The 12,094-nt window shown below is 39.4% G+C and overlaps 1 protein-coding gene across 5 annotated transcripts in view; it reads right to left on the minus strand.

Moving 5' to 3' along the window:
• The window catches only part of LOC137642384 (collagen alpha-1(XVIII) chain-like), an 82,766-nt gene that overhangs the window by 22,403 nt on the left and 48,269 nt on the right, over nt 1–12,094 (minus strand). For all 5 annotated transcript variants that reach the window (XM_068374894.1, XM_068374895.1, XM_068374893.1 and 2 more), the window contains 4 exons: nt 11,653–11,738; nt 3,040–3,132; nt 1,241–1,366; nt 445–639 (listed from right to left, as the gene is read on the minus strand). In XM_068374894.1, coding sequence (XP_068230995.1) covers nt 445–639; nt 1,241–1,366; nt 3,040–3,132; nt 11,653–11,738 — 500 coding nt within the window. The remainder of the gene's footprint in view (nt 1–444; nt 640–1,240; nt 1,367–3,039; nt 3,133–11,652; nt 11,739–12,094) is intronic.

Here is a 12,094-nt window from a genome sequence, read left to right on the forward strand (position 1 = left end):
GGCATCAGAAGGATTGAAAAGGAGATCCTTAGAGGTAGTCGTAAAAAGGGAAGTGTGGCTATAGGGACAAATCATAATTTTGAGATAATTTGTAATATGTAATAAATGAAGGATGATTGTTTGTGAAGTATATAAAATTTAGAAGATGAGGAAAAGAAGACAGAAAATGCTGAACAGTTCATGTAATTGAGGTATTGTAAAAGAAAGATCTGGATATCCAAGCTCAAGTGTGTGTGTGCAAGGTAAAGGTGAGTAGCTAGTTTGTGTAAGGGAGTTTCATGCTCTGGCTTTGAGGGTTTTGTGTGGATGTATGAAGCCGCTGATATTATGGAAGTTTTCTTCAGATGGCATTGACTGCTTAACAATTTCTCAGGAGATATATCCTTAATGAAAATGACCTAATGCTGAGAAAAAAACTATGAATACTGTATAGCATGTACAAACCTTGAGATTGACGACTGGCAAACTCCTGTCTGAATATCGAACTATCGAGTCTAAATTCTGAACCCTAGATGTGAGAAGAGCTCTGAAGGTTCCACTGAGACCAGCTCTTCTAGCCTCCCTGTAACAGGTGTAATCGGCGCCACGAACTCCAGTCATATCTCCTGTAAATGGCTCGTTGAGTGCTGCCAGACGTAGCTGTGGATTATGAAAATGATAAGATACAACTTCTTTCATATATAATCTAACTAGACTGAGAATGAAAGATTGGTATCCTGAATGTGAGTAAACAAAGTTGTGTTGTAGTATTTACTAAAAAAAATCTATTGTCTAGTATTTTCATACTGTACAGTACTTTTAAAATATAACTTTACTTTTAATTAACTCATTGCTACAAATAGATGGGAAGTAAGTGCTTACCACATCAGGAGGTTTCCACTTTGAGTAAAAAAGGAAAGATATTTTTATTATCATTTTCATATCTTTATTAACTACCTTTCTCATCTTGATTTTATAATGAAATTTCTTTTACCTCCTCAAAGTCTTTCATGGTTCTTCTTAATGTTACTACAGTGACACTGCTATTTCTCTCAATTTCCTAAAGCACAATAGCCCTCCCCAACTAGATTCTGAAGTACTTTCACTATTTCTTATCAACTTATGTCTCCTCTCACTTAGCAGGATAGCTGAATATATTTTATCTTAAATATCTTAATCAAAGTATTTGAAAGAATAAAAAAGGAACTATAATCCTAAAATGACACAAACAAGGTAAAAAGAAAGGTAACACAAAACTAACCCTCGGTTCATTTTCCACAACAACAAGTGACCTTCCTTCAAGAGGTGGTGGTCGAGCACTTTCTGTGTTCAGAGGTGTAGTCAATGGCAGTGCCGTAGGGGCGGGTAAGGGAACCACAGATCCTAACTGTAAACGAAAAAAGACTGCATTAATAATAATGTCCAGTGGTAAAAATGGAAAATGCAGAAAAAGGAATAATAAACTACAAAGAAAATGAGCATCATAATAAAACAGTACATGCAAACCTGGAACAATGTCTTTTATTTACTGAACGCTCTCATTCAGTGTTTATGCAATGGATTTTATCATGACGAAGACTGCATTAAGTTTTTCTTTTCTAACTCCTATTGCTACCGCCTCCTTCCAGCTGTTTTAAGTACTCACCATAATAAAAAGAAAAAAAAAAATAGAAATGCATAAAAGAATCAACAAATGGCTTGCTGACAACTAGTGGTTATAAACTGATGGAGTAGATTGATATACAAATAAAACCATGACTTATGGTCATTCTGCATCTGTGAAATCAATACAATTTGTGTCTCAACATATAATGCAATGCTAATTTGTTATGAAGCTTATGCATAAACAAAGCATTGTTCATGATTATAAAGCATCTGCGTAAAGACAAACCACCTTATAGTTGTACCTGTATTGAATGATTAAAATAATACTAGAATAACAAGTGTACCACAGCTAATGATTAAAAAACATTTGTGTAAAAATGTCACTGCTTGTGTGTGTATGCATGAAAACGATTACAATCATTATCATCATTACTAGCTTGGGTATGAACCTTAGTTAGAAAGGTAAGATGCTACAAGCCCAGGGGCTCCAACAGTAAAAAAAAACACATTTGGAAAGGAAATAAGTAAACTATATATATATGAGAAGTGGTGAATAAAGAACAAACTACAGTATCTCAAGATCAGAAACAATTTTAAAATAGATGCCATATATAAACTTCAGTATTAAGATAGACTTATGTCAGCCTGTTCAACATAAAAAAAACATTCCCTGTGAACTTCTGAAGCCCCACCAATTCTACTGCCTGATTAAGAAGATCATTCCACAATCTGGTCACAGATGGAATAAAATTTCTGAAATACTGTGCAGTGTTGAGCCTTATGATGGGAAAGGCAAGACTTAAAATCAACTGCATATTTAATACTACATACAGTCTAGATCTGAATGCAAAAGATGGTCAGAATCAAGAAAAATCTTATGCAACATGCATAAAGAACTAACTGAATGGTGGCCCGAGATCAATATCACGATCAACAGTAAGAAATTTGATAAACCACAAGTTTTTGTCCAACAAATTAAGATGAAAGAAGCATTTTTTAAACAAAGTTCACGAATGAGAACTAATTGTTACGAAAATTTAGAAAAACAAGGTTAAACGTATATGTGCAATTATGTGAATAACATCGAGAATACAGTAATACAAAGCAACTTTCAAACCAAATCTTATTTTTTGCAAAACTGTGTGAATGACAGTAGCATTGATTAATTGAGCATTTGATAAAAATACTCCACTTCGTATAAGCATGGGTGATAAAAGTAGAACTAAATGCGTGGAAGAATTTTTGAAAACAAGGTTTACAATTTGAAGAAATGTACTAATAAATACATGGATAAAATGGTTATCAAACACTTGTGAAAAAAAAGTCCAATTTCCATTTTTAAAAATGTACGGTATGTGGATTTTAAGTATTTGCAGCAACTAAAGTGGCAGCTTAAGCTTACTTGGAATGAGTAAATATGCATGCAAATCACAGTAAACCTTATGCTAGACTTACCGCAACATATTGCCATCCAGTATTAACTCTTACAAGAAGTGCTCCCTCTTCTATAATAAAAGCTAAAGTCCCTAAAAGGGACGCTTCGCTCATCTGAAATGATAAAAAATCATTGTACAATCTCAAGTACAGTACTGTACCTATTTTTTGGCTAATAAACATCTTTTGTATCTCTATAATTTACTCTTGAATCTTTTTTTATTAGGTCAACAAATAGGAATATTAAGCCCCTTTTCTTACTGCCATAAAAATATGAAAAAAATCCTTCTAAAACCAGATATCATTTGCAGTAGGGATTGAAAATAATATTGGATTAACAAGTATACCAAAGCAAATAGGTAACCACTTAGTCTTTTCACTACTTCAGTATCCCTTACTATGTCCTTATTATATCTAAGAACCTCCCCTGATGTTAATATTGCTTCTGCAGAAGCTCTGTTTTGTCAACCTTTGCTCATACATATATAAAAATGTTATAGTTTTTCCATTTTATTCCCTTTATTATTTAAACAGAGGAGGCTATGTTTGTTGATTACAGAAGGAATGATAACAATGCTTCCACTACAAGCTTTGTATTTACTACAGCCTATGTAGTTAATTTTTGTTATACATGTATTCGGATTTTAATGCCAATAACTCCTTTTCTGGTAGCTAAGAAATTCATTTGGATCTAAGAAATACTACTTCACAAGCAAATCTTCAATGCCACACCCCTCACCTTCCAACTCTAAAGTCGAGATTCCAAAATGCACTTAATATCTCAGGGGACCAACACTAACTTTGCCCATTTACAGTTGATATGGAAATATTTCTTATGTAGTCTATATTTTCATACAACTTTCTCTATTTTTAGATAATATATTAAGCTTGGATCTGGCATTATCAATTATATTTAATGTACATTATTCCTATACCCTATTCTTTACAAACATTTACTAGTGTTTTTCATAAACCTTCCCTCCAAAATTAAAATGAGTAAAAAATGTACATGATGTTAAGGCAATAAAAATTTGCATATCCAATACAATAAAAAGCTCTCCTCTGTAGTGGAAAAAAAATAATTAGAACATTAAACCCTAGATGGCAATGCCAGGTGGAGCTAATATGTAGAGGAGGAACTATTATGACAAATTCAAGATCCTATCCTCCATTAAAAAAAAATAATTAATCAAACTTAAGAAAGTGGCTTGAAGCATATCACAATCAGTTAAGAGGAAGATAGTGGTAAATAATTGGGGGAAATATTTACAAAATATGTTATTTTGATAATAAAATAAATTTTTGAATATACTTACCCGGTGATTATATAGCTGCAATTCTGTTGCCCGACAGACAACTCTACGGTAAAAACTCGCCAGCGATCACTACACAGGTTGCGGGTGTGCCCAACAGCACCATCTGTCGTCCAGATACCCAGTACTCAATGTAAACAAAGACTCAATTTTCTCCTCGTCCCGCTGCGTCTCTATTGGGGAGGAAGGGAGGGTCCTTTAATTTATAATCACCGGGTATATTCAAAAATTTATTTTATTATCAAAATAACATTTTTCAATATTTAACTTAGCCGGTGATTATATAGCTGATTCACACCCAGGGGGGTGGGTAGAGACCAGCAATATATGTTTACACTTTTATGAGCTAAGAGTTTTTATTTCATTTTAGAAGTTATCAAAATAACAAAAACAAAATAAATAGGTACCTGGTAAGGAAATCGACTTGAACAATTACTCTGCCTTTTAAGTACGTCTTCCTTACGGAGCCTCGCGATCCTCTTAGGATGCTGATCGACCCCTAGGATCTGAAGTATCGAGGGTTGCAACCCATACAACAGGACCTCATCAAAACCCCTAATCTAGGCGCTCTCAAGAAATGACTTTGACCACCCGCCAAATCAACCAGGATGCGAAAGGCTTCTTAGCCTTTCGGACAACCCAAAAAACAACAATAAAAACATTTCAAGAGAAAGATTAAAAGGGTATGGAATTAGGGAATTGTAGTGGTTGAGCCCTCACCCACTACTGCACTCGCTGCTACGAATGGTCCCAGTGTGTAGCAGTTCTTGTAAAGAGACTGGACATCTTTCAAGTAAAATGACGCGAACACTGACTTGCTTCTCCAATAGGTTGCGTCCATTATACTTTGCGGAGATATATTTTGCTTAAAGGCCACAGAAGTTGTTACAGCTCTAACTTCGTGCGTCTTCACCTTAAGCAAAGTTCGGTCTTCCTCACTCAGATGTGAATGAGCTTCTCGTATTAACAATCTGATAAAGTCTGACCAAGCATTCTTTGACAAAGGCAAGGATGGTTTCTTAACTGAACACCATAAAGCTTCAGATTGGCCTTGTAAAGGTTTAGTACGCTTTAAATAGAACTTAAGAGCTCTAACAGGGCATAAGACTCTTTCTAGTTCATTGCCTACGATCTCCGATAAGCTGGGGATATCGAAAGATTTAGGCCAAGGCCGAGAAGGCAGCTCATTTTTGGCTAGAAAACCAAGTTGTAGCTAACAAGTAGCTTTTTCTGACGAAAATCCTATGTTCTTGCTGAAGGCATGAATCTCACTGACTCTTTTAGCCGAGGCTAAGCATACCAGGAAAAGAGTCTTAAGAGTGAGATCTTTCAGGGAGGCTGATTGTAACGGCTCCAACCTGTCTGACATGAAGAATCTTAGTACCACGTCTAAATTCCATCCAGGGGTAGCCAAACGACGCTCCTTGGTGGTCTCAAAAGACTTAAGGAGGTCTTGCAGATCTTTATGTTTGGAAAGATCTGAGCCTCTATGCCGGAAGACCGATGCCAACATGCTTCTGTAGCCCTTGATAGTGGGAGCTGAAAGGGATCGTCCTTTTCTCAGGTATAAGAGAAAAACAGCTATTTGAGCTACAGAGGTACTGGTCGAGGATACAGAAACTGACTTGCACCAGTCTCGGAAGACTTCCCACTTCGATTGGTAGACTCTAATGGAAGAAGCTCTCCTTGCTCTAGCAATCGCACTGGCTGCTTCCTTCGAAAAGCCTCTAGCTCTCGAGAGTCTTTCGATAGTCTGAAGGCAGTCAGACGAAGAGCGTGGAGGCTTTGGAGTACCTTCTTTACGTGTGGCTGACGTAGAAGGTCTACCCTTAGAGGAAGACTACTGGGAACGTCTACTAACCATCGAAGTATCTCGGTGAACCATTCTCTCGCGGGCCAGAGGGAAGCAACTAACGTCAACCTTGTCCCTTCGTGAGAGGCGAACTTCTGCAGTACCTTGTTGACAATCTTGAACGGTGGGAATGCGTAGAGATCCAGATGTGACCAATCTAGGAGGAAAGCATCTATATGTATTGCTGCTGGGTCCGGGACTGGAGAGCAATAGATTGGAAGCCTCTTGGTCAGCGAGGTTGCAAAGAGATCTATGGATGGTTATACCCCAAGTGGCCCAAAGTCTCTTGCACACATCCTTGTGGAGGGTCCATTCGGTTGGAATTACTTGCCCTTTCCGACTGAGACAATCTGCTATGACGTTCAAGTCGCCTTGGATGAACCTCGTTACTAGGGAGATGTCTTGACCTTTTGACCAGATGAGCAGGTCCCTTGCGATCTCGTACGTCAGTGAGTGGGTACCTCCTTGTTTGGAGATGTACGCCAAGGCCGTGGTGATGTCCGAGTTAACTTCCACCACTTTGCCTCGAAGGAGAGACTTGAAGCTTTTCAAGGCCAGATGTACTGCCAACAGCTCCTTGCAGTTGATATGCATGCTCCTCTGACTCGAGTTCCACAGTCCTGAGCATTCCCGACCGTCTAGTGTCGCGCCCCAGCCCACGTCCGATGCGTCCGAGAAGAGAACGTGTTTGGGAGTCTGAACAGCCAGGGGAAGACCCTCTCTTAGGTTGATATTGTCCTTCCACCAAGTCAGACAAGACTTTATCTTTTCGGAAACCGGGATCGAGACCGCTTCTAGCGTCTTGTCCTTTTTCCAGTGAAAAGCTAGATGGTATTGAAGAGGACGGAGGTGTAGTCTTCCTAGTGACACAAATTGTTCCACGGATGACAGCGTCCCTACCAGACTCATCCACAGCCTGACTGAGCAGCGTTCCTTCTTCAGCATCTTCTGGATGGATAGCAGGGCTTGATCTATTCTGGGGGCTGATTGTCTTGTTGTTCAGCAACGTCCTCATCAGAGGGTTCCTCATCCGAAAACTGATGAGGAAACGGCAACGGAGTGGGCAACGTCTGGCTCGCTGAGTCCGGTCGCACTGGTGCATGCGTGACGGAGCCGGACGCAACATCATGGAACTGCTGCACAGTCTGTGAACTGTCAACAACCATGGGTGCGCGAGGAAGCACAGCGTCAACCCGAGACTGTCTAGACCGTCTGGGTTGTGCAGTCAACACCCTACCGGGTTGCTGAGGTTGACGCACTGCGTCAAAACAAGTCACCTCTGCTGGTTGTTGAACGTCCTGAACGTCAACAACCACCTCCGAGCGTCGCTTAACGTCAACGTGCGGCTGGCAACCCACACTGGGTCGCATCGGTGGAGGAACCACCTCAACTGGCAGACGCGAGTAGGTTACCTCAGCGTCAACAGGGCGCACAACCGACCGGTTGGAAGGTTGTTGGCCAGAAGGTTCGGTAGCAACCTTCTCCGCATTAAAATCCTCTATCAAGGACGCAAGCTTGGACTGCATGTCTTGCAGCAAAGCCCATTTAGGGTCTACGGGAGCAGGTGTGGCAACAAACGGGGTTAGCGACTGAGGCGGTACCGCTTACCATCCCTGAAAGCCTTGTTATGCATGACATAATTGTACAGCAAAACTTCAAAGGCTCGAAAACAGCTGTGAAGTTGACCTGTAAACAACTTGGAGCGTCTCCTGGCCAGGCGCCAGGGAGAGTCTACGAGAATTGAGAAGTCTATCTGGGCAGAGGCATGAACTCCCAAGCCGAGAACTTCTCTCGTGTCATATCAGACTCTCGCTCTATAAACCAGTTTAAAAGAAGGGAAAGCAAAGGCTGTATCCCCCAAACTCCTCCTGGTGAAAAACCAGTCGCCTAGCCAACGTAAAGCTCTCTAGGAGAGCGAGAGAGCACTAGCTTAAAAACAACGGCTTCGAAGTAGCTAGGCCTAGTGTAAGCTCTGACGTTTAGGCGAACGAGGAGCAGCAGTTACAAAAAGATCCGGACAAAGATCCTTAAAAAAATCATCATGATTTAATTAAAGTCCATAGGAGGCTAAGCAGCTTTAGGCTCCTCTCCATCTGACAGAGTCCTCAAGGGAATATCAGTAGGAGGGGGAACAGCAACTTCCTCATCTACAGGAACCTTGTCCGATAAAAGCTGAGTCTCAAGCAAGGGAGAGACCTACCGTGGTGGCAATGCTTTACAAGCAGAGTCCACACTCACTGGTGCATTAGTAGCGGACCAGAACGCAACGTCATGTAACTGCTTGACAGTCTGTGAACTGTCAACAACTGAACTGTCAACCACAACAGGTGCGTGAGGACGCACAGCGTCCACTCGAGACTGCTTTGACTGCCTAGACTGAGCAGTCAAAACAACTCTAGAATGCGGAGGTTGACGCACAGCGTCAAAACAAGTCAACTCCGATTGTTAGTGAACGTCTTGAACGTCAACAGGAGCATCAGCAAGTGGCCTAACGTCCAAATGCGGCTGAAAAACCACACGAGACCGCATCGAGTGTGGTTCTAAACAACCTGACTGACATGACAAAGCTACGCCAACGTCAACAGTAAGCACAAAGGAACGTTAGGTTGGCTGAAAGCCAGGATATCGATGAGATAAACGGCTAGACTCAACGGACTAATCGGCAGAATAGTCTTCCATAAGGGAGGCAAGCATATACTGCATGTCTTGCCATACAACCCATTAAGGATCAACGGAAATGGTTGTGGTAAGAGACGAGGGTAACGTCTGTGACCGCAACACTTTGCCAACAAAAAAAAAGACTCTCGGAGTCTGTGTTACGCTTTTGTTAGGCGGCGAGCAGTTATCCGATGACTGCATAGGGTCAGAGCTGTCCTAATGGTTGTAACCAGGACGCTGGACCTGTCCTGATAGGACTGACTTTCCCTTAAGGGCTTCGAAACCTTGTGACAGGTTTCTTATGCGAAAAGCCTTCGGATGACGAGGAGAAACAACGTCTCTCTCGTCTTATGGTAGGGGAGATCTTGGTAAGATACACCCGATACCATAGAGGGAAAACGTCTGTTCGTTGATCAAGGCCTCTCGAACCCATAAGTCGTTTGACATTACTTCTCCCCTGGGCTTGGGAGCATGCAAGAGGTCCCGGACTAGGTGAACGACAGGCACGAACAGACGAACCCTCGGACGCAACACTGTAACACTTTGCGCATATCACTTTATCACTTCGATTTTCTGTTTTGCACTTATTTCACTGAAATCAAAACTTTTACTGATTTCTACCTGAAACACGCAATTCTACCCTTCATTAAAAGGTAGTAATTGCGAAATCAGTCGTATAATGCAAGCTCATTAATACCAGCAAAAAACAGAAAACATATTTTAAGATAAAAAAATCAGTGGCTGGGAAAGAGACTAAACACTAGTTCATATAACTACGTTTTCAATCTCTCACCGCACATAGCCTGGGGACGAGAATAAAAAAACTAAAAACGTTTTATCCTTCCTCCCCGTACAGCAACTAGGGACGAGAGTAACTCGAGAACAACGTTACCCGCTTGAACGGAACGTTTTCTCTCCTCTCTCTCCCTCCGTCTCTATCTCTCTCTCTCTTTCTCTCTTGATTTCGCACCTAAGAGAAGAGCCCAATTATATTTCGTCAAAAAAACATGTTATTTGACTAAAGGAAAAAACTGAAAGGTTTTTCAAATAAAAAGTTCCTTTAAAATAGAATTTAAAACATTTAAGCTAAGAAAGAATGAACAAAACGTCAGAATCGATTTACTCTTACTGCAAAGTGAAACCGTGATACACTCTCTCTCTATCGTAACGATAGAGCGCATGTTGAACGTCCTGAACGTCAACAACTGCGTAGCATAAATAAACAAAACGTTAGTTCATCTTTGAAAACAGTACGAAGACTATCAAAGAAATTCTTTCATAAAATATTACATTTAAAAAGTTTTAAATCCTTTAAAAGCTAATTACGATATAAAGGGCTCAACGTTGATTAACTTCGGTTTCCAAGTTAGAACCGCCTACTCTCAGGAAAGGTCTATATAAACAAAACATTAAAATTTATTTTTATATGTTTATAATAAATGGAAAGTTAATCGAAGAGGCCTAATAAAGGCGGAGAGATATAAAATATATAGAGGAAAATCTATAACTTGATAAGATAATTACTAAAAGCCTAAACACACTTCCGTCTATGGGAAGGGTCGGCCATTTAAAAGTGAAAGAAAGTCCATACTCTCTTTGTCACCATAATTAAATCTATCCAAAACGAGTTCAAGATTTAAGATGAAGATAAAACACCTGCATAGCGAAAGCTCAAAACTAGAATAAAGTACTTCACCAATTAGTTGTGAAAAAACTCCAGTTTAGCAACAGCGAGTAAGTACGTCTTGTCGATAGCTCGACAGAGAGAAAATTGAGTCTTTGTTTACATTGAGTACTGGGTATCTGGACGACAGATGGCGCTGTTGGGCACACCCGCAACCTGTGTAGCGATCGCTGGCGAGTTTTTACCGTAGAGTTGTCTGTCGGGCAACAGAGTTGCAGCTATATAATCACCGGCTAAGTTAAATATTGAAAAATAATAATCTCTCACAAGATAAAAAGTGTTCAAAGACTTGAATTATTAGGTGAATTACTGTACCAATAAAGCAGAAATCTTGCTCTAACTTGTGCGAATGTTTTTGGAAAACTACTATTCATCCCCAACACAAATCTTATTTAAGACAAAAGTTTGATAAAAATTTGGCTTTAAATAAATATGTGGCCTTTTAAAATAGGTCAAAGTAGAGTATTTACCTATATACTGTAGTTTCATCAAGAACTTTACTTTAAAATTAGTTTTGTTTAAGAGTACCAGTAACAATACCTTCAACATACTCTGAAAATCTGAGAACTTAAATAATCATAGTTTCGAAATGTAGAGAGGAAAAATACAGACCTTCAATAATTGGTGAAGCCTGAAAATATTTGGAGAACACAATTGTCAACCTCAAGTAATATCATTTTGAAAGTTATTTACACAAGGTTTAAAGTGGTTGTCATGGTCTGAAGGCAATACTGTACATCCCAATTAAGTAAAAAGCTGGTAGGCCTATATCATCACCACAACAGAGTCAAGTACTGCAGTATAGCAGGGTTTTACAGTAAGTACTCTTGAACTCCTTTGAAACTTACAAAATATCTGAAAGAATAAACTATATCTCTCCAGATGACCATCTTAGTAGTGTAGGAAAGTCTTTGTATTCTTATATCAAAATATTCTTCATGCAAGAGAACATACAATAAATATACTGTATCAGCAGAACACTCCTATGTCTGCATTTTGGGTATCTTTAGCTAAAGCAAACTAAAGGTAAAGAATCCAATGAAATCTCAGTTATCCTGGAGTCAGTGACTGTTGAATTTGTAATGCCAGAGCTCTCTCTCTCTCTATTAATTAATCCATAAACTTACCTTTAGCATATCCTGTCTCGTAGGAAAAGTAATGGCTCCTGGGACTACAGTAAAGGCTCTTTCGTTGCCATCTCCACCAGCGCGACCTGTTGTAACAAATAATAATTACACTTTTCAGCAAATGAGATTTTCACTGTACACTTGATGTTGCGATGAGACTATCAATAATATAATCAATATCTTCAAGTGAGAACCGTTATCTATAATATTTGGTTTAAAGGGGAAAAAATTTGGTGAAAAATTTACATTGTTCCTGAAAAAATGTAAAAAAAAAAAGAAGTTGGATTTGGTTATTATTAAAGATTAAAGAGAATGGATTCCACTAACAGGAGTGCTTGCTATTCATAAAAGAAAGTACAGGTTATACTTCATAGTTTATTGAATAATAGTAGATGTTTATGAATGTCTTCATAGTACTGAAAATTCAGATGGATTACAGCAG

Source organism: Palaemon carinicauda, chromosome 6, assembly GCF_036898095.1.
Source record: "Palaemon carinicauda isolate YSFRI2023 chromosome 6, ASM3689809v2, whole genome shotgun sequence".
Classification (NCBI taxonomy): domain Eukaryota; kingdom Metazoa; phylum Arthropoda; class Malacostraca; order Decapoda; family Palaemonidae; genus Palaemon; species Palaemon carinicauda.